Consider the following 27,679-nt stretch of genomic DNA (forward strand, 5'->3'; position numbering starts at 1 on the left):
GTGAACCAAGCTGAGATGGGTATAATTATTTTAAAGGTGGGGAAATTAAGTTAATGGTCTGCCTTTTTTTTTTTTTTATATACAATGGCTTAGAAATCTCTTTTTCTCTCTCTCCATATCTCACTTGCAAAGAGAAATTCATATTGATTGGAGAAATTACACTTTTGGAATCTTGGAATGAGGTGGGGTGGAGTAGATAAGAGTGGGGGAAAATAGAATTGAATGAAACATTTTTAAAACATAAAACAACATAAGTAAATTCTTCAAAGAAGACTGTAATCTTTATTGTTTTTGACAGAAATCTTTCTAAAATATTTTCTGTAGTTTCTCTGTTTTCAGACTACATTAAACATTAATATTTTGTGAATTACTCTGAATTCTCATTTTACTGCCCTGCTGTTACAATTTTTGTACCGTTTTACACTTTACTAATGACCTTAAGAAACTTCAAGGTTCTTGTGCCTATGCTCAATGATGCTAACATGTTCTTTGAGTTCTTATTCTGATTTTTAAGCTAGTTTTTTCCTTTTTCTCCCTATTAGCTTTCAGTTTTTGTAACTCTATTTGTCCTCACCAACTGCCTCCTTTTTTTGGTGTGTTTTTTTTCAGTGTACCAAAGAATAGACTGATTAGTCTTGTTAGAACTATGTGTAAGCAAATAGGCCCTGAATAGAAGCTTGAGAATCTTATTTTCAGAATAAAGTATATATCATAACTGTTTTGACTTTTCAGAAGCCTTTTCCTTCTAGTGCCAATTGAAGTTTCTGAAAATCTCACTTGTGAAAATTGAGAGTTAGAGCTCTTAACTTACAGAGAAATGTCTTTTTATAGGTAATTTAGGACTTGATACTGCTATTCTCAATACCAAGAATACCAAATAGTAATATGCAGAACAGATGAAGTTTCAGTAAACATGTTAAATAGGTTGCCATGTTTTATATCACATTGCTTTTCTTTCAGGGCTGTTGATGTGTGGGCCATTGGTTGTCTGATAACTGAAATGCTCATGGGGGAGGCCCTATTTCCTGGAGAGTCTGATATTGATCAGCTATATCATATTATGATGTGTTTAGGTAAGATTACACATCTGTGTTTCAATTTTAGATGTTTCCCCCATGTGTTTGTTCATGTTGATTTTTAAAGTTATTGGTATGTTAAAGGTGATGCTGCGCTAAGTGATACTAGGGAACAATTAGGAAAACACATGTATACGTTTTGGTTTATCTGACGCATGTTCCTAATCATGCTCACCTCTGCCTCCCCCTCACAGAAAAGAAATAGAGCAGAGATTGTATATTTCTCTGCACTTTTACATTCAGTTAATCACATGCAGAGAGGATGAAAGCAATCACTTACCATCTTTGGACCATTAAGCCTTTGGTGAAATGCAGTTGTTAGCCTCATCCTTACCTTCAAGATGAGAGATACAGATACTTCCCAGGTAGTTTAATCTTGCCTCAGATTTGACTTCTGTTGATATAGTGCTTTGCCTAGAATTTCAAAGCTAGACTATCATAGTCTTGAGTTTGTTGAAATAACAACTTCATGTTCATATATAGAGCTCAGAAGATGGAAATAATGGGAAAACATTTGGGGTATTTTAACTATTTAATATTAAGTTTCAATTCTTTGTTGAATTAAGAATTCAAGATTGGATATGGTGACTCATGCCTGTAGTCCTAGTTGCTTTGGAGGCAGAGATTGGAGGAATCACAGTTTGAGGCTAGCCTGGGCAAAATATTTGTGAGACCCCATCTCAACTAATAAAAGCTGGGTGTGGTGGTACATACCTGCCATCTCAGATACTTAGGAGGCATAAATAGGAGGATTACAGTCCAGGCCTGCTCAGATGTAAATGTGAGACCCTATTTGAAAAATAACGAAGGCAGGGGCTGGCAGAGTGGCTCAAGTAGTCAGAGTGCCTCCGTAGCAAGTGTGAGGCCCTCAGTTCAAACACCAGTGCTGCCAAAACAAAAACAAGCAAACAAACAAAAAAAAAATAATGAAAACATAAAGGACTGGGGGCAGGCTTAAGTGGTAGAGCATCTTCCTAGCATGTGCAAGGTTCTGAGTTCAAATCTCATTACCACAAAAAAAAAAAGAATTCAACAAATGTACTGTATATGATTTCTTACAGTAGTATTTTTACACATATTTCATAATAAGTTAGGTGTTGAAGTAGAGAAAAAGGTAAAATGTTCAAATATGACCTCAGATACAGAAACAAAATCTGTTGACCAAAAATTTAAAAAAAATTTTTTTTCGGTTTTACTGTGTTTGAACTCAGAGACTCACATCTGCTAGGCAGATGTCCCACCACTCGAGCTACTCTGTCAGCCCCAAAAATTAAATTCTTAAAGGGAGGCACTGATTTATTTAGATGAGATTACTATATTTTCATTTTCTTTGTCAGTGCAATACATTTTGTTGTGAGAAATGAAGTGCAGTACTTCTATCTATAAAATTATAAACCATTCTTTGTCTTTTTCCTATGCTCTCTTACTTTGATTCTATTCATGGTTGCATATAAACTTTTTAAAATGAGTGTGTTGAGTTAGCAAAATTAATTTCCTTAGTTGACTTGTGTTAAAGACTGCTATCTGGGCTGGGGGGGTGTGGTTCAAGTGGTAGAGTACTTGCCAAGCAAGGGCAAGGCCTTGAGTTCAAACCCCAGTAACACAAAGAAAGAAAAAAACCAAAACCAAAATCCTGCCATTTCAGTAAGAGCTCTATCTTTGGTTATTTTACATATTAAGAGAGTTCCAAACTCCATAAGCTGTGTTCTGTTTTTTCCTCTACTCCATACCACCTGTCTCTTCACCATTTGTATCATGTATGACAGAGAAGTGGGCTGTTTTCGTTTATAGGTAATTTAATTCCAAGACATCAGGAGCTGTTTTATAAAAATCCTGTGTTTGCTGGAGTAAGATTGCCTGAAATCAAGGAAACAGCACCTCTTGAGAAACGCTACCCTCAGCTCTCTGAAGTTGTGATAAATTTAGCAAAGGTAATCATAGTTTTCTTTTCATTTTCTGATAGGGAATTTAGATATTATGGAGATATAGTTTTCTCTCTGCCTTTTTTTTTCTAGTTAATCCTTTAGGTCAACAATTTTTGTATATTAAGAAGCAGTTTCAGGAATTTGGGGTGTGTGTGTGTGTACTTCAGAGATAAAAGCCTGAACATTTTACCTGTTTTAAAATGCATTAGAAAACATGTCTAGCATTTTGAAAACATTCTTATCTAAAAACACACAAAACATAAAAACTATTTTACAATGTTTAAATGGAAATGGGAAGAAAAGTAGGATAAGAAGTGAAAACAAGCTTAGAGAATTTGGAAAAATTAAAGTGGAACATAGGATCACCATCTGTAGTAATGTCAGAGAGACTTGCTTAGACACTGGTTTTACTAAAGCCAATTTATGAATGACCATCTTTTTTGTTTGTATTTAACTGGGGAAGATACAGGGAGGTTTTCACTGCTTCAAGTTGTCTTAGATGTCTACCCTTTAACATTATTCGCTCAAAAGTTCTCATTAGTTAGAATTGTCCAGGCTACTGCTAAAACAAACATCTCTAAGACACCAGGATCAGGTAACAGTTATTCAACATTTTTTGTTTTCTTTAACTCATTAGAAAAAGTTTAGGGCGCTTTATAACTATATGTAACTATATATAACTATCTTTAACAGATTTTTAGAATAATATATTTCTACTTTTCTATGTAATCTAATAGATGAAATATATTTCATTGGGACCAGCTTTATGATCTATCTATAAAGAGATTTCAAGGGAATAAAGGTTAAACTGTAGTTCAACTTATAGCCCTAAAGTAGAATAAAATACCTTATTAATCATTTTATTATAGAAAATCTCAAACATTGAAAGCATAATAGTATAATAAATCCTCATTTACCTGACATCTAGCTTCAGCACTTAAGCACTTACTAAGTTTTTTGATAATCTTGTTTAATCTGTCCATTCAACTTTTTTTTCTTGGTATATTTTGAAGCAAATATCACGTGGTATATAATTTCATTTATATAATATAAGTTTAAAAATAATTCATAGAATTTATCTTGTTCATTTAAAGCTATTTACTGAGTCCTTCTATTTTCATTGCCATTGAGGGGTTTCAATGAGTCATAGTGAAAACTTGTGTTAAAACAGAATCATCTGTGGAAAAGACCTCTTACAGTAATAATTACAGATTAGGCCCTTTCTCTTCCATTCTGAGAAAACTAAGTTTTTAAAAATTCACATTAATTCCTTAATGTAATTAGGTATGTAGTTAATATGCCAAGTTTTAATTGATTTTGACATAATTTCTTTTCATAGTTTTAAATTAGGATCCAAATGACATGTATAGATTGCAAATGATCGATGTCTTTTCTTTTCCCCTTTGTTATTAGCACATATTAATTGCACAAAGGGGCCTCACTGATACTTCCGTACATGCATATGAGCATGTGCATGTAATGTGCTTTGATCAAATTCACCCCTCTATTACTTTTTTAAATCCCTTTCCCCCTTTAAACAATGTTGATGGGTTTTATTATTATATTTTCATACATACGTATGAAATACTTTGATTGTATTCACCCCTCTCTTCACCCTTTTCTTTCATCCTTCCTCTTCCCATTGGCTCCTACCCCTACACAGTACCCCACCCTCTGATTTTACTTTTGTGTCATACTTATTTTTTTTTAAAGTCTACATTTTGATATGAGAGAGAGCATGTGATATTTGTCTTTCTCAGTCTGGCTTATTTCTTTTTTCTTTTTTTTTGAGACAGGATTTTGTTTTGTAGGCCAGGCTGGCCTTGAATTCGTGATTCTCCTACCTCAGTCTCCTGAGTGCTGGACGATATGGCATGCCCCACAATGCTTAGCTAAGCTTCTTTTAATCTGTTTTTTTTGTTTAGATTTTGCAATTTGTTGAAGCAACTAGTCTGTATGTCCCCTATAGCTTTCTATATAATGTAGTTTAATGTGTCAGGTTTATTTTTTGACAAGACTAATTCACAGGAGTTTGTGTATTTCCATCTAGAGACACTGAATGTCTGGTGGTTTTTCTTTTTGTGATATTAGCAACCATTGATGGTTTGTCCTGAATTTGTGCTTTATTCTTTATCCTTGATTATACATTTTTAAAATTAATTGACTATAAAGAGAAATTTTCTATATTTAGAATTTTAGCTGTAGGCACTTCTTGAATAAGAATTTTATGTGTTCCTGATTTTTCAGAAATGCTTACATGTTGATCCAGACAAAAGGCCTGTCTGTGCTGAGCTCCTACAACATGATTTCTTTCAGATGGATGGGTTTGCTGAGAGGTATGTGGTGATCCATGTTTTACAGACTGTGGTAACATAGGGTAAAAGTAAAGCTTCCACAACAGTCACACAGGGTATTTCTCTTCCTTTTGTTTACAAATAACTGTATCTTACCCCCATTCACCCATAGCAATAATGTACTTCCAAGAGTGGTCTCCTTCATTTACTAAGCCAGTACTGACGGTTTTCATGAAGTAGTTAGTCTCTTCATGCTTTTTTTCCTGTCTTTCTCTGTGTTGACTTCTACCATTTGAATCACTGATTCCTATGCTCTACCAGTTGCATGATGCCATCATTTTAGGTGCTGATGACATATCAAATGTGCCATTTCCTGTTTCTTCCAAACTCAAACCACACCAAGTCCTATGATGCTGCTGATGTGCTGAATGCCTTCCTGTGCCAGACCTGTGGGTACCAGTACTGCTGCATAGTCTCTAGTGCTGTCCCAGGGGCTGGTATCAGTGTGGTTGATAAAACTAAATATAGTGACATGAACAGCAGTGACTCTGCTTTATATATTTTTTTTTGTAAAATTCTTTAATATGTAGCTTAATAAAAGGTACTGGATTCTTATATTTGCCTCTGTTCAATTTGTTTTGGTTAAAAACATGAAACAATTTTAGTCTCTCACAAATTCGTAGTTTGAAAAAATGGAAGAGTATTTTAATAGCCTTTTTAGATCATTGTGGTATTCTTTGATTCTGTATTGAACCCTGATGCTATACCAAAACTTGGCAGTGGAAGTTTCTTAAATATTGGTTGTGTTGTGAAATCCGAAACCAGACCAATGAACTCTTCCTCGGTTGAGGAAATATCCATTCCACTGTCTTGTCTTTTGAATGATCTTTCACCCATGTGTATTTTTGTAACACCATGCATTAAGTCATTTGGGAAATACTGGTTTTGTTGGGTTATGCATATCTTAAAATGTTGATATATCTCATTATATAATATAAAAAAATCAAATTCTAGCTCATCAAATTTTTTTTAACTATTGGAAAACTAAGATGAAAAGTTTAACAAAATTCTAATTTCTTTTGCATGAAAGTTTGAATTTTAACATTTACACAGATATTACCAAGTCATTTTCCTTGAGGTAACAAGTCCTATTTGTTTGTTTATTTTGCAGTACTGTGGTTTGAACTTAGGGCCTGGCACTTGGCTAGGCAGGCATTCTACCACTTGAGTTACATAACTCAGAGATTTGCACTTGCAAAGCAGGCATTCTACCACTTGAGCCACACCTCTGGTCCATTTGCTCTGATTATTTTGGAGATGGGGATTTGCAAACTCTTTGCCAGGGCTGACCAGGAACCGTGATCCTCTTGATCAGTAGCTAGGATTACACATGTGAGCTTTGATCTCAGTAGCTAGGATTACACATGTGAGCTGCCTACAAGTGACTTTTTTAAGATAACTATTGCACTTTGGGTCATAGTAGAGGTGTATTAGACATTTCACAAAATGTGTTTATGCATTTTGTTACACAGAATATGAAGAGAGACATGTGTCCCAGGGTTTAGCTTTAATGAAGTTAATACTTCATCACTGCTTCATCAGGGACATTCTTAAGTGAAACTGCATTTTATTTTGTTTTTTTGTAAATTAGAATGTGTGGCCATGAAGAACGCAGTAACACAGTGACTGCCAGGACAGTTTGGTGCCAGGGTTTCAATTCTTGGTAAGAATTCTTGGTAAGAATTGAAACAGCAGTTTTACCCACTATTGCTTTTGTTTGTTTCAATCATCAGTGCAAATGTTAACAGGATGAGAAAGACAATATTTTCATGTTAAGATAAGAATAGCTGTGACTTATGGACCTCCTGAAAGGGTCTCAGGAATCCCCAAAGGTTGACAGACCACCCTTTCAGAACTGTTGATCTAGGGCATGATTTTTTCTCATTTTAAATAAAATACACTGGTTTAATAAATCAATAAAAATAATCTTGAAAATCACATTTCTTCTAGGTTTATCTTTCTTATATAATTTTATTTTATTAAGAAATGCATTTTTATGTAGATTTTCTCAGGAACTACAGTTAAAAATACAGAAAGATGCCAGGAATACTTCTTTAACTAAAAAATCCCAAAACAGAAAGAAGGAAAAGGAAAAAGATGATTCCTTAGGTGAAGAAAGAAAAATGCTTGTGGTACAGGTAAATGTTCATGCTTTAAATCTTAAATTTGAGGGGAAAAATGAAGATTTTTTTAAAGAGGTTTTTTTTTAAATAGTGAGCAAGTTTGTTAACTTTTAGCCTAGTTATAAAAAAACCTTCCCTATTAGAATTGCCTATTTTAAAAAAACTTTATATATTACGTTTTGAGTGCCTAATGTGTATTAGACTATAACAGTACTTTTCAGGAAGTCAAACAATGTAAAATAATAGCTCTGCTTTGAAGGAAATAAAATAGTTTATTCTGAGCCAAATATGAATGACCATAGCTCTGGAACCTGGATTCATGTTACCCTGCGTGCCATGTTCCTCTGTGGAAGAAGTTACATAAACTTTTATAGTCACAAGACAGTCATAAATTCATTTTCCAAGTACATTGTTGGGCGCGTAGGTAGGTGGGCTACAGCAGAGTGGGGAAAGCTTTTCTATAAGTTTCAGATTACAGCATTCTCAGCTTGAGGGCTGGTGTAGGCTAGAGGTCTGCTAAGCTTACCAATACATTGTAAAACTTTTACCTAATAGTCACAAGGATGTTGTCAGATACAGAGGTTGAAAATAAATGGCTAATTAAAGGGCCTAAAAGAGCCCAAAATAATTTTGGCCACCCATCTATAACATTCCATCTCTCTACAATCAGATATTCTCAGCCATGGTCAAACAATCTGCAGGATCTTTAATGTGCATGTGGCTGCCTCAGAGAACTTCAGTTCTACATACTCATCCAAGAACACCTAGACATACACATGGGAGCAAATGCACGCACACACACACACACACACACACACACACACACACACACACACACACACACACACACACACACACACCACACCACTTTTCTTCCTTAATGATGGGAGAGAAAAATACTGCTTTTAGAATTTTCTGTAGAGTATTTTAAATTTGAGATTTGTCTATTTTAGGTTAACTTTTTCTGTGAAGGTACCCAGAACTGTTCTTGATTAGATAATTCAGATCAACTACCAACTCACTGCCATCAAGTGAACCAAAATAAAAAAAGTTTTCAATTTTATGTTGTCTCACTCTTGAATATAGAGAGTGAAAGAGGCATTCTTGATTCCTTTTCCATGTTTTTTCTACTGAAATTTATTAATACACACAAACACATGTACACACACAGAGACATGTATCAGAGTTGGTGTGAATTACATTTCCATTCTCTTTGTATTTTCACAATGACTATTTGAATAGGGACCTGGCTCTGATTTTAATTTCATAGGTAGAATAAAGATAATGTATATGAGAAAGAAATACTTGTGAAATTCTGCTCTGGGTGAGAAGTACTTTATAGGAAGAGGTGATTTTTCATTCTTTTCAGACCATTAACAATCTTCACATTTTTTTATTAACGTTCAGGATACCAATGCTGATCCCAAAATTAAGGATTCTAAAGTAATTAAAATAAAAGGGTCAAAAATTGATAGAGAGAAAGTTGAAAAAGGCAGAGCTTCAAATTCTGGCTGTCTCTGTGACAGTGAGACAAGCCACACCAAAGCAGTGTCTTCCACAAGCCTCAGAGACAGCAGCAATACGCACATGGATCACACCAGGAGTCCAGTTACGGCAATTCCTCCACTTACACACAGTCTTTCTGCAGTTGCGCCCGGTATTATTTCTGGAGTAGGAACTATCCCAGTTCAGAGTTACAGGTATGAATTTAGAAAATAAGATGAAAATTGCTTGACGATATATTTGTAAATTACGAGTGTTTGCTAATTCATGTACATTTGTTTTTTCTCAGAATTCTGGATGCTAGTCATACTTGTCAGATGGCTGTTAAAACTTTTTGACCTGTGTGATGAAAATTACTAGGATTTGATAAAAAAAAAATTCTCCTGAGTCCTAAGAAAGTAGGGTTGTCTAAACTAAAGCGAAGAGCTAATAATGTGAAAGGAGATTATTATAATAAAAGAAATGGTTGCTGTACGGTATGGCTGTGAGCACTTAGTGGTACACAGAAGTTCCCTTTAGGAATTTTACTTAAAAGAAAGTAAATTATTTAGTAGGAAGCATGAGTGTGGTGATAGATGGTAGAATGATTCACTAGGTTTATGTTCATGGTATTTGGGAATAGGTTTTAAATTCTGATCAATCATTTGGTTTTGTGCTTGAAAAAATAATTATTGCTGATTAACTTAAAAAAACCTTGTTTTTGATTACAGAGTGGATGAGAAAACTAAGAAGTATTGTATTCCATTTGTTAAACCAAATAAACATTCTCCATCAGGAATGTGTAATATTAACTTGACCACATCAGTAAGTAGACCATTGTCGGTGGTGGGAGAGCAGGTTCTGGTCAGTGTTCATATTAAATATCAAAGTGAAGAGTTGTATTTGTAGACATAACGTGAAGCCTTAATTATGTGTGTATCAGTCCAGTTTGTCATGGTCATAATGTAGAATTCTAAAAGTTTAAGTTTTATAAGTCTGAAGGATGTTATTTCAATGTCAGGTGTTTTAGTTTTTTTTGACAACATAATAAGTTTTTCTAACTTGATGCTTGTGGATCAATTTTTTTTTGAAGAGTAAATGAGAAGATAAATATATTATTACCTTACCCACATCAAATTTTAACAAATATTTATTGATCATTTATTGCATGTAAGACATTGGAATGGAACTAGATCAACTTCTTTATGGGGTTCATGGTCTAGTCAAAGATCAACAAATTAAAAACATGCTGTCTCTGGGTGTCATCAGTGGCTCACACCTGTAATCCTGGCTACTCAGGAGGCAGAGATCAGGAAGACCGCAGTTTGAGTCCAGACTGGGCAAAATGAAAAACAACCAACAAAAAAGGACTGGCAGAGTGGTTTAAGTAGTTAGAGCACCTACCTAGCAAGCATGAGGCCTTTGAGTTAAAATCCCAGCACTGCAAATAGCAACAACAACAACAACAACAAAATACTGTCAAATTTTAAATTTTAACATTAAAAGCATGTACAGGGTTTAGAGATAGACAGGAAGGAGCATTATTATTTTTAACATAGCCTCCAGAATGTGGCTTATTTATTTATTTTTTGGCAGCACTGGAGTTTTGAACTCAAGGCCTCACATTTGCTAGGCAGGCACTCTTACCACTTGAACCACTGCATCAGCCTTTTCTATGTGATGCATTTTTTTCAAGATATGGTCTTGTAAACTACTTTTTGCCCCAGCTGGCTTCAAACTGTGATGCTCCGAATCTCTGCCTCCTGAGGTGCCAGGATTATAGGTGTGAACCCCCAGCGCCTAGCAACAATGCTGCTTTTAAAAGTTAAGTAATCATTATTCTTCTTCTCAAAACCTCCACTGGCTTCTCAACACTGAGTAAAAGCCAAAGTCCTTACAGGGCCAGTAAGTCCTACATCTTTAGAGTCCCCCACTCCTCTATCCAGTCGCTGTTGACTTTCTTTCTTGAGCTGTTCCAGCCACACAGGTTTCCTTGTTTTTCCAGGAATATGGCCAGACATACTTCTGCCTTTGGGCTTTTGTACTTGCCATTTCCTCTGCTTTAGAACATTATTCGCCCAGATAACACAACAAATGTGCATTTTCTCTTCTTTAGCCCTCATCAAAGATAATCTGAAGTCTTCTTTAATATTGTAACTCATTTGGTCTCCTATTACTCTCTAATCCCTCCCCTTGTATAATTTTTCCCATTGTATTGTCTGTCTCCCCACAATAGACTGTAAGCTTCTAAGTCAATGATTTGTGCTTTGTTTTCCTCACTGTTCTACCGCATCTCTTAAAACAGTGTTTAGCACGTGAAAACTGCTTACGAGGGACAAGAGGGGTGTTGTTCAGTGGTAGAGCATGTGCTTAGTGTGCACAAAGCCTTGAGTTCAACACACACACACACACACACACACACACACATACACATACTGTGGTAAATGTCTGAATTCTTTTCACAGAGAAAGGGAAGTATGGATGTATTTCCAAAGGAGTATTTTTTTCCTCACAAAATTTTTTTATAAAACATTTTTATTTGCATATATTACTTGTACTTAGGCTTTCACTGTGACATGTCCATACATGCTTACAATTACAATGTACCTTGGTTAGGTTCACCCCCACCATCATTCTCTCTCATCCTCCTCCCTTTTACTTAAAATGATTTTGACAGATTTCATTGTTTTACTTTCATACAAATATATAAAGTACATCAACCATATTTACCCTCCAGTAATTCTCAATTCCCCCTCCTCCTCCTCCCACAAATACCCTCCGTCAATAGGACCTGTTTTACATTCCTATTATTTAAGTGAATATTATTTAAGCTATATTCATTGTTCAAAAGGGTTGCCATGGTATTTCACCTGTAAATATATTGTACTTTAATTAAATTAACCCCCTCTATTATTATTCCTCACTCTTTCCCTATCATGTATTATTCAACAGCTTTTTTCATTGTGTTTCATTATGCCATCTTCCTACACAGATGTATTTCAATTATTCACTGTCTGCCATTCTCTTCACAAATTTCTTTATATATATGTGTGTATATATATATATATATAATTTTAATTTTATTTTATCATTTTTACATTTACTTACATGTGTATGTATTATTTGGGCCACCCCACCCTCACCTGCCACCCCTGCTTCCAGGCAGAACCTGTTCCGTCCTCTTGTTTTCTGATTTTGTTAAAGAGAAAACATAAGAGATAGTAAGAAAGACACAGCGTTTTTGCTAGTTTGAGATAGAGACAGCTATATAGAGCGATTCTTGTGTTGCTTCCATGCACATATGTATTGCAACCCATATTGGTTCGTCTTTACCAGATCTCTTCACTACCTCATGGTCCCCTTCCCATAGTGACCCCTGTCAGTTTAAGATGACTATATTCCCTCCTCTACAGTGAGCACATCAACCACATTCAAGTTTTAGGTTTCCTTCTCTTTCCCTATTCCTTCCGTGCACAATCTCCCCTTGGTGTGTGATCCATGTCCAATAATATTTCTGCATTTGTTTTAGGTCTGTAATCTACATATGAGGGAGAACATGTGATTTTTGGCCTTCTGAGCCTGACTAAGTTCACTTAAGATGACGTTCTCCAGTTCTATCTATTTACTTGCAAATGACAAAGTTTCATTCTCCTTTGTGGCTGAATAAAATTCCACTGTGTATAAATACCACATTTTCTTGATCCATTCATCAGTAGTAGGGCATCTTAGCTGTTTCCATAGCTTAGCTATTGTGAATAAACATAATAAACATGGGTGGGCAGGTGCCTTTGGAATAACCTGTGTCGCATTCCTTTGGGTATATCCCTAGGAGTGGTATAGCTGGATCTTATGGCAGATCTATGTTTAGTTTTTTAAGAAGCCTCCATACTGTTTTCCAAAGTAGTTGTACTATCTTACATTCCCACCAGCAGTGTGTGAGGGTTCCTTTTTCCCTGAATCCTCGCCAACATGTATTGTTGGTGGTGTTCTTGATGGTAGCTATTCTGACAGGAGTGAGGTGGAATCTTAGTGTGGTTTTGATTTGCATTTTCTTTATGGCCAGGGATGGTGAGCATTTTTTTCATGTCTTTCCACAAATTTCTTTACTCTCATTTTCCTCAGAGCTGAAAAAAGTCATTCTGTGTATCTGTCATGATTTGAAAACTGTGTTTGGTTCTCTGTTAGTTGTTCTTAGTTTATAATTTCCCTGCTCATAGTGCTTTCCTTTCTGATAATACCCTACTGATTTCTTTGTGGTTATTTGTGTTTTGTAATCCTGGTCTGCTCTGGAAGATTATTTTAATTAACAAAGCTTTTCAAAGAAGCTAGCTCAATGCAATTTTGCCAGAATTGATATTAACCTGCTTTCAGGCACTGCATAATCAATGCTTGCTGAAAATTTTAGATCCTATTTCTGTTGTTCTTCTTTGGAAAGATAATCAAGAAAGGTGGCAAAGATTAGTGAGTTGGAGAAGACCCTCTGGAGTCTTTTCTTAATAAAATTAGTGCAGGCAGAGCTAAACCTAGACTCTTCAACTTCTAGTTTAAAGATCAACTCACCTGTCCCATACTGTATGCCCGATTCTAAGATGTGAATAAATATATAATTGTAAACATATTGTGTGTCTTATTTGTTGCTCTTTGAATGGGTAAATCTGGTAGTTTGAATTCATTTTTAATTTAATTTTCTTTTGTATTTAGAGTTTCAAGTCACTACGGCATTTTTAAAGTCTCCCTGGCAGAGTGACATATTTCACAGAATATTAAATTTGAGGCATTAAGGAAACCCAGTGGGTTTATATGTGAATCATTATATATGTGTTTGTTGTGTGTGTATTTCATTATATAAACAAACATATGTATACACACATATATGGTTTCATCCTACATAGTTTTTTTTTCATTTAGCAAATCATATAATTTCTCTGTGCCACTTGTTTTGAAAATGTGGAAAAGAATATAGGATTTCTATGACTCTTAAATGAATAAGATTTCAAATTCATAAAATTTGGCTGGTGGTGCGGCTCAAGTGATAGGAGTGCCTACCAAGCATGAGGCCCTGAGTTCAAACCCCAGTGCCACCAAAAAAAAAAAAAAAAAGGAAATTCAAATTCATAAAATCACAGTGCTATTTCTTGCTTTATTATTTTTCTGAATTTATAAATTAGGAAGCAATAATAATAAAATTAGGAAAATAATTGAAGCTATACTGATTTTACTTAATAAACAATTCCTGGGAAGATAGTATTCTGTGCCGACTAAGGACACCTATAGAAAAACAAGTAGCAAGATCGTATTAAGAAAGTAAAAAAAAAAAAAAAAAATGGAGGAGATGTGACAGTGCACATGAATATACACTGTTCAAAATTAAGGTAAATAATGACAACTATTTCCTGAAAAGTATTGTAGGCCTGGCCTCATTGGCCTGAAGGACCAGGGGATCTGTGCCTATCTTTTAACCTTTTACTGCTTGCCAGGACTTACACTGGAGGTTGCCAGAGGTAGGAGAAATGCAGAACAATCAGGTTTTCCACTTGTTAGCAATTTTAATAAATTTTGTGAAGAAGAGGTTTAAAGTAATTGGTTGAAATTGTTTTCTGTGTTATTAATATCCTTCAATTTAAAAAATTATTCTAGCCCTTCAAATCTGCAAATCTTAGGATATGAACATAGTAGTTATAAAAGAAAGAAAGCCTAGCTTGCCTGTAAGCTAATGTATTTGTGTTAACCATTCTGATGGTTAGGTCTCTACTGAAAAGAGCCTCCTTCAGGCAAATAAGAAGGGAAGGGAGTGTGCCAAGGCGGATGTCCGCTTGCCTGAACTAAACTATAACCATCTCCCTGAACTGAAAGCCTTGGAAGGCATAGGTATGTTGATGATGCTTTTGCTTTTTTCAACCTTTGTGTTTATGTTACTTAAATTGCATGTTAAATAAACATAATTTAAAAAACAAAAATCTATAGTAACTTTACATATTGAAGTAGGTAAATATGTGCATACTTCTTTAAGGGTAAGAGCCCATACTGAGGGACAATCTGGAATGGGAAAAACTAACAAAATGCCTAATTTTTTCATTGTTTTTATGGTTATTTTTATCTAGCTCGAAGTTCTAGGCTAATAAAGAAAGAGAACAAAACTGTTTTAGAATCTCGAATTCCTTCTCTGGCTGCTATCGACCTGCACGCCCCCAGTATTGCCTTGCATCAGGTACAGAACTATTCTTTGCAATGGAACTCCGGCTCCCACAGACTTATTGTTGATGTACTTTAGGGTCATGGGCTCTCAGACTTAACTGTGTTTTAGGAAAAATTTGCTCTTAAGAATTGGGTAGGTTTTTTGATGGGACCTAGGATTTTGCTTGCTGAATTTTGTTTTATATAGTTACAGGCCCTGTTACATATAGGGCCTGTAACTTACTATGTAGCTCTGGCTGGCCTCAAACTCTTAATCCTCTTGCTTCAGCCTTCCAAATGCTGGGATTACAGGCATATGTCACTACCCCTGGCAGTAATTCATTTTTTACAGATTAAAATGTGTGAGAGTGTATGTGTGTGTGTGTGTGTGTGTGTGTGTGTGTGTGTGTGTGTGTGTGTATATAGTCTAGCTGTGGTCTTTATAGAACAATAGGTCTGTGCCAGTTTGTAGTATTTCACTGCATTAACTTCAGAGTTATAAATCTAACTTTAAAAGAGTGAATCTCTGGAATTATTTTTATTCTTTCAAAATGAATCGTTTCCTTGACATTTTTTTTCCCCAAGACAATCCATTTCATCCATGTTAAAGATTTGCTGTTTCGCCGGGCACAGTGGCTCACACCTATAATCCCAGCAACTCTGGAGGCGGAGATCAGGAGGATTGCGATTCGAGGCCAGCGTGGGCAAAAAGTAAGCAAGACCCCATCTCAACCAATAATCTGGGTGTGATGGTGCACATCTGTAATTCCAGCTACATGGGATGGGTAGGTAGGAGTATGGTAGTTTGAGGCCAGCCCCAGGCAAAACCATGAGACTCTAGAAAAATAACTAAAGCAAAGGTGGGGAGGGCACTGGATGCATGGCTTAAGTGGCAGAGTGCCTGCAAGCAAGAGGCCTGAGTTCAAACCCTCTTTTTGCCCCCATAAATAAATAAATAAAACGATTGCTGTTTCATACAGTCATCTTTCTCTATAATTCCCTTTTGCTTTTCAGAATATGAATGTTTCTTGTACTTTTATATCAACAATAGCCATATCATTCATTTTTACACTAAGAAAATTTGAAAACTTTAAGTCTCCTGAGCCAACCATAATTAACTACAAACCTTGGGTGCGACTTGTACTTTCCATTTACTTCTTCAAGCATTTCTCAGTGTTGCTTGAAGCAAGGCAACTTTTGTTTTGGAATTTAGTTCTTCCTTCTCATTATCAAAGAATTTCTGTTTTGTAGACAGTGCCTGTATGCTGCCTCCTTATCCACGTGGCTGCTTTTTCTTTTTTGTTTTTTCCTTTGGTGGCGCTGGGGTTTGAACTCAGGGCCTTATGCTTGCTGGGCAGGACCTCTGCCACTTGAGCCACACCCCCAATCCTGTTGCTTTTAGTTTGTTTTCAGATAGGGTCTTGTGCTTTTTCCCAGGCTGATCTTGAACTGCCATCCTTCTACGTCCGCTTTACAAATAGCTGGGATTGCAGATGTACACCACCCTGTACAGTTTGTTTTTTGAGATAGGGCCTTGCTATCTTTTGCCTGTGCTGATCTTGAGCCATGCTTCTTCTGTCTCCCCCTTCTGAGTAGCTGGGATTACAGGTGTGTACCACCTGCAGGATGCTTTTTCTATATTTACCTTTTCAGAGTTCTGTAGAACTGTACAAGCAAGAGAAATAGTATTGTTGAGGATCACAGATTATACGGGTAGTTACCCAAAGATACTGAGGAAAGGGTTTGCTGCTGTTGCTTTGCTTTATCTCTTCCTGACAGTTTCTATAGTAGTAACATTGAGTCAAAACTGAACAAATTCCTGTTGTGTAAAGATGCATTTGGGAACTATAAAGTCTCAATAAATTCCTTGTATACCTCTAAAATTAAATTTCATATGGATTTTAATGTTGCAGGATTTTCCCTTTGCTCATTGTAAGTGTACTGTTGCTCAAAATACTTTCAGAAAGGTTTGATATAACCACATCCAGTTTCATGAAATGAAAGAAAGGCCTTTGCTGCCTTCACACTTGTTCAATATTTTTATTTGCTGTTCTAATCCTTTGTTCTTTTTCTGTTTGTTTGGGGTTTTTTTGCTTGTAGTTTTTTTGCTTTTTTTGTTGTTGAGAACAAAGTCTTGCTATGTAGCCAAGGCTGACCTTGAACTCACTACCCGCTTGCCTCCTGATTGCTGGGATCACAAGCATATACCACCATGCCCAGTTGTTGTTCTAATCTTTTTATATTTATAAACTGATTCTCTATTGTACTTTCAATTTACTTACTCAATTTCCAACCACAGAATACAATAAAGGAGAAAGTAAGTATAGGAATTACATAGATTAACACGAAAATAAATGAGTTTATGGATGGGAAATCTTAATGGAAAAAGAAAACAGAGGCCTTCTGGCTGAAGCTCTGACTTGCCTGGTACTCCTCCTCACTAGTCTTCTTTAATACAGTGAACTACATTTTGCTTCTCTATCCAATACAAAAATTTTCACGTGGAAAAGTCTGTTATGTGCCTTCTGGAAGATAGGTTTGTTTAAGTCAAGTGTTGCGTAACCCATGGATCTGTCTTGAGTTCCTCACCCCTGCATACTTACACGCTATATATTTATACACATTCCTAGCTACACACTTATCTATAGGTAGTCTTAACTGTTAAAGGTGTTTCCTAGAGCATTAGGAGGCAATAAATATATTTGAGGACTATAACAGCTAAAACAGCAGAAGCAATATTTGTTTAGAATCGGTGTAATTGTTGGATCCACCACAAAACGATAGTGGTATGGACTGAACAGAGGGAAGATCAAGAGTTATGCAGGGATGGGATCAACATGACTTGGTGATTGATTAGAGCAGTGGCTCTTATCTTTGGTGTCCAAGTAAAGCAACCTGAGGAGGCTTAAATACTGCTTTGTGACCCCACTTCCAGACATTCTACCTTTGCATGCGTGGGGTGTGGTCTGGAGATTATAATGTTTTTCTTTTGGTATAGACGTTTAAATTTTGAAGCAAACTGAAACCTGAAAAAAAAAATATTGCAAGAACAATACAATGAACTCAAGTTAAGCATTTGAGAGTGAGTTGCAATGTCCCATCAACGCAGAATTCTTTCCTGTGTATTTCTTACAATCTCCTTCATAGCACAATAGAGCCATCAAGATTAGAAATTAGTACTGATAAAATTTACTATCAAATCTGCACACAACACTCAGTTTTCCAGTGATGCCAACAGCATCCTTTGTATTGAAGGGATCTGGTTCAGAATCACATGCTGCATTTAGTTGCTATGTCTTTTTTGTTTCTTTTGTTCTGGAATAGTGCTTTAATCTTTCCTTGTCTTTCATGGCAGTCACAGGCCAATTTTTTTTATAACATTTTCCTCAGTTTCAATTTATCTGATGTTTCCTCATGAAAAGCAGTTGATTTTGTGTCTTTGGCAGGAAAAGCACAGAGTGATGTCACGTTCTTTTCATTATATCCTAGAAGGCACAGAATTTCAGTTTGTCACATTTTGATTATGTTCACTTTGATGACTAAAATTGGTGTCTGACAAGCTTCTCCTTATGAAGTTACTTTTTTCCCTTTGTAATTAATAAGAATTTCATGGGGAAGTGCTTTGAAACCATATATGCATACACATATATATGTAGTTTTGTATCTGACTTCTTTCTCTTAGAAATTTCTATTGCATTTACCAATAATACATTCTTTTTTATTGATGAGTAATGTGCTTTTGTGTTAATGTATCATCTGTTTATCTGGATTTTTTAATGAAGGACATTTGGGTTATTTACAGTTTTTGATGATTAAAAGTGAATACACCAAACGTGTGTGTGTGTGTGTGTGTGTGTGTGTGTGTGTGCGTGTGTGTGTGTGCGTGCGCAGGGTTTCACATTCAGATAGAGACCTGGGAGTGGGTTTGTTGGGTCATATGGAAACTGTGTGTTTAACTTTATAAAAAAGAGAGTCACTATTGTTTTGCATTTCACCAGCTGTGCATAAGAATTTTAGTTGTTTTTAAGTCTCATCAGTGGTTGGTATTGTCAGTTTAGTTTTAGCTGTTCCATTAGGTATAGAGTGGCATCTCATTGTGGTTTTAATTTATATATCCCTCTCTAATGAGGATCTTTTCATTACTTATTTACACATGAAAGATCTATATATTTTTGTTGATAAAATGCTTGCTCAAATATTTTGCCCATATTTAATAGATTACTTTCCTATCGTTGGGTCACTATTTATTTTAATAACCAAACTATTACTTTCATCATGGGATTCCCTTTAAGGTAGATTCTGGGTCCTTTTGACATGTCCCCATCACTCTCTGAGCAAATCCCTTGTTGTGTAGTGCAACCAGTAAAGCAGACTCATTAGTACTTTCTTTGACTCAGCTCTGGAACCAGCCATTTCTTCAAGGTCCAGTCATATTTGGAAACCAAAATCTGGACTTCAGGTGTATTCTCTGCTTCTTGGGAGGTCTTCATTCTGAGGACAGAGCAAGGTGTGTACATGCTTGTACATACACACATTTGCTATGTATTTGTACACTTACCTATGCTACACAGACACATCTAATGCTAATCCAATGTATAATTTGTTCTGGTTTCTTATTCCCTTCTTCAACACTGGGAAACTTAGTTACAAATTATTCCGTGGATAATTTAATATACTTATTTAATTCTTTTATATGTATTCAAGCTCCTACTGCAGCTACTGTAATTTCCTTCTTTTTTAAAAGATGTCTTTGCCATGGTTTTTTTTCTTTTTTATTATGTATTCATTTATTCATATGTGCATACATTGTTTGGGCCATCTCTCCCCCCTGCTCCCCACCCCTTCTTCTCCCCCCACCTTGCTTCCAGGCAGAACCTGCTCTGTCCTCTTCTCCAGTTTTGTTGAAGAGAAAACCTAAGAGATAGTAAGAAAGACATAGTGTTTTTGCTAGCTTGAGATAAAGATAGCTATAAAGAGAGATTCCTAGCATTGCTTCCATGCACATGTGTATTACAACCCGAAATGGTTCATCTTTACCAGACCTCTTCACTACTTTCTGGTCACCTTCCCATAGTGACCTCTGTCAGTTTAAGATTACTTTATTTTTCCTCTACGGTGGGCACATCAAACATTTTCAAGTTTAGATTTCCTTCCCTTTCCCTATTCCTCCTGTACATGTTCTCCCCTTAGCGTGTGACCCATGTCCAATAATATTACTGCATTTGTTTTAGATCTATAATCTGCATATGAGGGAGAACATGCTATTTTTGACCTTCTGAGCCTGGCTAACTTTGCTTAAAATGATGTTCTCCAGTTCCATCCATTTACTTTCAAATGACAAAATTTCATTCTTCTTTATGGCTGAGTGAAATTTCCATTGTGTATAAATACCACATTTTCTTAATCCATTCATTGGTAGTGGGGCATCTTGGCTGTTTCCATAGCTTGGCTATTTTGAGTAATGCTGCAATAAACATGTGTGTGCAGGTGCCTTTGGAATAACCTGAGTCACATTCCTGTGGGTATATCCCTAGGAGTGGTATGGCTAGATCATGTAGCAGATCTGTGTTTAGTCTTTTAAAGAAGCTTCTGTATTGTTTTCCAAAGTGGTTGTACTATCTTACATTGCACCAGCAGTGTATGAGGGTTCCTTTTTCCCTGCATCCTTGCCAACATTTGTTGTTTGTGTTATTTTCAATGATAGCTATTTTAACAGGAGTGAGGTGGAATTTTAGTGTGGTTTTGATTTGAATTTTCTTTTTGGCCAGGGATGATGAGCATTTTTTCATGTGTTTTTTTTTTTTTTTTGGCATGTTTTGATAATAAGGTTTTGTTAGCCTCATGAAAGAAGTTGGGCAGTGATCTTTCTTCCTTTATTTTCTGAAAAAGTTTCATTTCAATAGAAATCTCCAGTGAAGCCATCCATCCAAGAAGTTTTACTTTTGGGAAAGCTTGGAATAAAATTTTCAATTTCTTTAATAGATGTAGTGTAATTCAGATTTTCTGTTTCTTCCTGTGTCTCTTTTGGTAAGTTATATTCCTCAGGACTTTGTGACATCCAAAGTTTTTCATTCGTTGACCTAAAGTTATTCATAGTACCATCTTACCGTTCTTTTAATATCTGTGAAGCCTGTAATTGTACCATATTTATTTAAATTTTACTGTGTTTACTCTTTTTTTTTTTTGATCAGTCTAGCTAGGTGATTGAAAATTCTGTTTTTTATTATTTTGGTGTAACTGGGGTTGGAGTTCAGGGCTTTGTGTTTGGAAAGCAGGCCCTCTACTGCTTGAACCACATTTGCAGTCCATTTTTACTGTGGTTATTTTGGAGAGGGAGTCTCGCAAAGCGTTTGCCTGGGTTGGCCTTAAACCTCAATCTTCACAATCTCAGCCAAGTATCTGGGATTACAGGTATGAGCCCACTGGCGCCCAGTGTTTCATGTATTTTAAATCTCTGTTTTTAGTCACACATACATTGCTGCTTCTTCTAATACATTGTCCCTTTTATCATTATAAAATGTCTCTCTTCATAATGCTTTATGCTTTGAAGTCTGTTTTACCTGAGATCAAAATAGCCATTCTAGGGTTATTGGAGTGGCTCAAGTGATAGAGTGCTTTCCTAGTGATATAGTGCTTTCTGAGTTCAGAGTACCTCCAAAAAACCCCCCTACTATTCCAGCCTCCTTATACATATTTTAAAGTTTAATTTACTTTCAATCTAACTTATTTTTAAGTTTAAAATGTATCTGTTGCAGACAGCATATCAGTAGGGTCAATTTTGTATCCATTCTGTCAATTGTGTAGCTGAGATCTGTTTCCTTGCTGACTGACCTCTGTTTGACAGCTGAGATGCTTCACAGCTTCTGGCAGCCACCCACATTCCTTGACTGATGGCTGGCTTCTTCATCTTCAAATCAGGCTCCAGTGGTCAAATCCCACTTACATTTGGTATCTCTCTGCCCTTTTGGCCTCATTTCTCTGTCAGGTTCCTTTATGAAGAGCTCACATGATTACATTGGGCCTACCAGAAAGATCTCTGTCTTACTGTCAACTGATTAATAACATGAATCCCATGTGTAAAGTCCCTTCATGTCAATACCAAAATTAGTTTGATAACCCAGGGATAGGAATATTATGGGCATATCTTTATAATTCTACTGACTATAAAATGTTTAGAATATTACCATTTAATATAATTATTATTCATTTTTATTTGTTCCCTTGTTTTTCCTTTCTGATCTTGTTTTGTTTTAGAAAATTTTTGGTATTTTTGTACTATCTCTTTGTATTATTTTAAAAATAGATTGCTGCATGGATTACAATACACATAGCCAATCTTTCACAGGTTACATTGTACCACTTAATGTAAACCACAAAATCCTTGAAAACATATTCCCTTCCCTCTCATCTGAACTTTATGTTAAAGCTATCATACTTAACCACATTTACATACATTGAAAACCCACCCACCCATGTCATACTTCTTGCTTTAAACAGTCATAAATGTTTTAAACAATTTATAAGAAAAGAATTGTCTTTCATATTTACCTAGCTATTTACTATTTCTGTTATTCCTCATTCTTTCCTAGATTTTACTTTCCCTTCAGCCTGAAAATTTTTCTTTAGCATTTCTTGCACAGCAGGGCTGGTGGTGACAAATTCTCTTAGTTTTCCTTCATTTGAAATGACTGTATTTTGCCTTAATTATTGAAATACATTTTCAATGGATATGGAATTGGGGTTGACAGGTTTTTTTCTTTCTTTTGATCTTTCTGATTTCTGGTAAATTCTCAGGCATTTGAATTGTTGTTCTCCCTATACACAATGTCTCATTTTTCTGTAGCTGCTTTCCAGATTTCATCTTTGTTTCAAATTTTTATCTTTTACCAAGTCTGGGGAGTTTTTAGTCATTATTTCTTCAAATATTTTTCTGTGACACTCTCTTTCTCCTTTCTGAGATTTGTTTTTTTTCAGTACTATGGATTGAAACCAGGGCCTTGTAAGTGCTAGGCAGGCGCTCTGCCACTGAGCTGCATCCCTGCCCTCCATTTGAGAATCTAGTGACATATTAGATCTTTTGATCTACATGTTACATCTTTTGACTTCACTTTTTTCTAATCTTTTTCTTTGTATTCTTCAGATTATCTGATTTCTATTGATCTATCTTTATGTTCTCTGACATTTTACTTTGTCATCTTCATTTTGCTATTAAGCCCAATACAGTTAAGTTTTTAAAAATTTTAGATAGTGTATGTTTTAGTCCTAAGTATTAATTTGTTTCTTGTTTTATAGTCTCTATGTCTGTGCTAATAATTCCTGTATATTTATTTTAAGTATGTTTTTCTTTACTTTGCATATCATAGTTAGAATGGCTGCTTTGAAGTCTTTTTTTTTTTTTGGTGGTACTGGGGTTTGAACTCAGGGCTTCATGCTTGCTAGGCAGGCACTCTACCATTTGAGCCATGACTCCAGCCCTGAAGTCTTAATATGATGGTTCCAACAGGTTTTTGGTTTTGTTTTGCAGTAAGTAAGGGAGAAGGGTTGCAATGGGCTATGGCAGATCAGAAGTATCTTTTTTTGTTTATATTTATTTTAATCTTTAATTTTTTTTTAAATTTTTGAGACAGGGTCTTGGTATAGCCCTGGCTGTCTTTGAACTAAAGATCATCCTGCTTTAGTCTCCTGAGAGCCGTGCTTACAAGTATGAGCTACCGCACCTGTCTCAGAAGTGTCTTTGAACACATGTATAGACTAAGAAGTCAGGGGAAGATACCCTCTTCATTCTTTTCCATGCAAGCAATTTGAGCTATGAATAGTTAATTCTAGGCATTTGATATTTGAACATCCAGAATTGGAATTTTTAGGGAGTGGGAGTTTTGCAGTTACTGAGAACCTCATAATGCTTGGTTATTAATTTGTAGGCATCAGGATCTCCCCTGTCAGATCATTCAGAGACTGATTTGCCTCGGATGGAGCACCAGCACGGAGAATCATTTTGATTCTGAACAGGGTAGGTCTGGTTTCTCCACTTAAACTTGTGTGAATGTGAGAAATATTTTATTGCTTGCTGAAGAAAATCTTCAACTGAAATATTCTCTGGGAACTCCTGACAGAGAAGGAGTTATTTCAGTTGAAAAATGAGAAGTATCATTTGTCTTATGGATGAAATCCCTTTTCATAGAGCTTACATCTTTTGTTCACAAATGAATCTGTGTTTTATTGGATATGGAATGTGAATTTAGCATTCAAATGCTCAAGAAAGATGTTTATTTATCTCCTTTATTAGTTTTTGTGGATTTGTAAAGGAGGATAGATTTGATAATTGTTTGGTAATCTCTTTCCTAATAAAGAGGAATCAACACTATACCAAATGATCTTAAATATAGCTTTTTAGTACTAAAAACTCCTTCAAACCAAAATCAGACCTTTTCAAATGATAATTTGCTATGTGACCTTAAGCAAGTCATTAAGTATTTAATAACTCATTAACTGTGTATAAAATATGATGGTGATATAATTCCATTTTCTCATAGCCTTAACCATATTATTGAAATTAGTCTGTAATCTCCACAAAGCATTTTCAATATCTGTGACATCAAAGATGAATTTACTGTAAAGTGAACAAAGCTTACATTTTAATCCCTCATTTGCACAGGGCTTCCCAAGACCCAGGGAAAGGTCGTTTCAGTGTCTCATTTGAGTTAGTTCAGGTGAACTGTGATCAATCAATTCATATAAATTTTACAAGTTGCAGGCCTTACAAAACATGAATCTGATTTTGTCAAAATTTTTACCATTTGCATAAAAGAAGCAGTGAGGTGCTGATGTTAGTTTGGATTGATAATTATTCTAAAGATCATCTTTAAAATCTTACGAGGTTTTTTTGGATGGGGTTGGGGAAGGTGGTACTAGGGTTTAAATTCGGGTTTTTTTTGGATGGGGGTGGGGAAGGCGGTACTAGGGTTTGAATTCAGACCTTGCATTTCCTAGTTAGGTACTGTATCGCTTGAGCCCAGCCACCATCCTTCCAATCTCTACTTCCCAAGTAGCTAGAATTACAGGCATGTGCCACTGTACCTAGCTTAAAATCTTGTTTTTAATACCTATAACCTGAGGTTTTCTTAGATTACCTAGCACCCACCAATACTATCAGTACATACAATGTGAGAAAACAAGTGACATAGAAATCAATTTCTAGAGAGACTGTGTGTAAACTGTTTGGTGGTATATCCTTCTGTGCTTTTAGATGCTGCTCTCACCCTTGAGATAATGTCCTCTTGCAACAGGAGTGCTGATATGCTAGGAGGAGATACCGTGGTTTTGATGGTTTCCTTTTCAACTGCCTTTGTTTTAAGAAAAGCCTTGCAGAAGAAGAAAGATGAAGATTTCAAAATGTTTCAAAGGACAATTGAACAAGGCTGCCCCCCAGCCCCACCAACCAGGCTCCCTCAATTGTTATCCCATTGCATTTCTAATCTACTGATGCTGTTTCAAGATATGTCCAATGAAAGAATAGAGATAGGATTCTTGTTACATGAGTGTGTATTTGCTGCTAGTAGATTGTATATTTAAAGTTATCCAAGATTAAAAGTTGTAAATGAAAGGGAGTTAAACATTGTAAAAGGTCATGTTATTCATGCATTGAACTTTGTGTGTTATCTGTATAAATGTTTACAGTTGAGGAGAATGAATAAAGAAACTAGGATCCATAAGAGAAAATGTTTTATTTACCTTAACCATAAAAATACATTTAAAGAGCTTGTTTCTAGGCATTAAGGTGATTTGTAACTGCTGTCCATGGTAGATGTGTATCTTTGGTTTCTGTGATTTTTATTAATGCTCAATCTGTGTATTGTGGGAACCTAGTCTCTCTGCCGATCTTCTACGAACCACAGTAATGCAGATCTGGCAGAGAAACCCTTTATTTCTAATGACTTAGTACAACACTGGCATTGAGTAGTTCTCTGTATTGTAAGATTCTGGTGCTAATGTGAAGGAACATGAATGGAACAAGAGTAGAGAAGGATACCTTGGAGTTGAGCCCTGTGTTGCTCATTGACAAAAGGGGTATATGTACGAAATAGGAGAGGGGAAGCAGGGCTACCTATTAATTGGGCTGGTTACTCTTCTCTGGGCCAAATGCTATTAATCACCTCGCTGAAGAGGCTTTGGGGAAGGGTCATCTGTTATTATGGACTCCAGTCTTGTGCACTGGTAGTTTTCGAATGATAATGTTCAGAAGCTTTTCACCAAGGTGCAAAATCCCACACGTGTTTTCTAGTGCATAGGTCCTCAACTTTTTAGGTGGGAGGTTAGACCAATTTTGTTTTAGGTTCTTGGTTTTTGGATTTCCATTCATGGTATGCATTTATCATTTTAGAGAACAGGGGCCAGAATTTGAGCAGGTTTTTTGCCTTAAAATTAAAAGTGTGTTTCTTTTTTTTTCCCCAAAAGCAATTGACTATAACTTAACTGAAGAGTTAACTATAATTCTTTATTATTCTGAATAGCTTAATACTGAAATTCTGGTCTTGGAGACTTAGACCTCAAAAGAGTAGGACATTCACAAGGAGGTAAAACAAAGGGTTCCATTGTACAAATTTATAGGTGGTGGTTAAATTGAAATGTGGTTTTGATCTAAGAGCTCTACCTTTAATCTCTGACCAGTAGTTTGACTTGACTAGCAAGGCTAACATGCTAAAAACAATCACCATATTAGCATTGACAGGCTTCAAATTAAAATAGTCAGTTTATTTTTTACTTTCACAAATAGTGCCAACCAACTTTAGTGCAAAGAAAGCAGACAATACTTAAAGTCAAGTGGTATCCCAACTTATTTCAATGCTGTTTTTATATAAAGGTCAATGTGAAGATACTAGTTTAATGTCTGAGGGTCTAGGATCAGTTACCTTATAATATATATATTTGCGTTTGGTATATTTTGCCTGTTATGTCACCTTGTAACTTCAGAATTAAGGAACTAAAACTCACGTAAGACCATGTTGAGACTTATGATTATATCTGGTTAGAACCTTGGAAGAATTACTCAAAAGGATTTTGCAAATTGGAACTGTAGATACTGATCCAAAATAATCTCTTTTTTTAGTTTATGATTATTTAGTCTTTACAAAGATATGATTTGACCACATACTAATATGAAATGTGTATATGTACTAGTAGGAGACAGTGAACTTACTGTGTGTATGCATGTTTTAAAATTAATAAATATCTTACCTCCACAGATGGTTTTAATTTAGGTTTATTTCATTAAGAGTTTACAAATTTTATATATATATGTATATATATATATACGTATATATATATATATATATATATATATATATACACACACATACCACTGTATGGCATTTATTTAGTAAATAAATTTGAAATAGTTTGTTATTCTTTACTTTTTTGGAAACTTTGGATATAGGGGTGGTGTTATGGTTTGAATATGGAATGTCTGTCGGTGGTAGAGCACTTACTTAGCATTCATGAAGCCATCGTTCAATCTCTAGAATAGCAAAAAAGGAAAAAAAAAAGGT

At 35.6% G+C, this 27,679-nt stretch overlaps 1 protein-coding gene across 4 annotated transcripts in view; it reads left to right on the top strand.

The window, feature by feature from the left end:
• Positions 1–27,375, top strand: part of Cdkl2 (cyclin dependent kinase like 2) — a 40,340-nt gene extending 12,965 nt beyond the window's left edge. Inside the window, exons 5-15 of one of the 4 annotated variants that reach the window (XM_074041992.1) lie at positions 961–1,073; positions 2,868–3,007; positions 5,249–5,337; positions 7,358–7,493; positions 8,886–9,178; positions 9,692–9,785; positions 14,705–14,828; positions 15,062–15,168; positions 19,532–19,641; positions 24,056–24,144; positions 25,381–27,375. In XM_074041992.1, coding sequence (XP_073898093.1) covers positions 961–1,073; positions 2,868–3,007; positions 5,249–5,337; positions 7,358–7,493; positions 8,886–9,178; positions 9,692–9,785; positions 14,705–14,828; positions 15,062–15,168; positions 19,532–19,641; positions 24,056–24,144; positions 25,381–25,706 — 1,621 coding nt within the window. In that variant the 3' untranslated portion in view covers positions 25,707–27,375. Of the gene's footprint in view, positions 1–960; positions 1,074–2,867; positions 3,008–5,248; positions 5,338–6,946; positions 7,252–7,357; positions 7,494–8,885; positions 9,179–9,691; positions 9,786–14,704; positions 14,829–15,061; positions 15,169–15,719; positions 15,846–19,531; positions 19,642–24,055; positions 24,145–25,380 lie in introns of those variants that run through there. The other 3 variants (XM_074041993.1, XM_020182902.2, XM_074041995.1) reach the window with 3 other exon arrangements.
• The last annotated feature ends 304 nt before the right edge of the window (positions 27,376–27,679 follow it).

Source organism: Castor canadensis, chromosome 9, assembly GCF_047511655.1.
Source record: "Castor canadensis chromosome 9, mCasCan1.hap1v2, whole genome shotgun sequence".
NCBI classification, from domain to species: domain Eukaryota; kingdom Metazoa; phylum Chordata; class Mammalia; order Rodentia; family Castoridae; genus Castor; species Castor canadensis.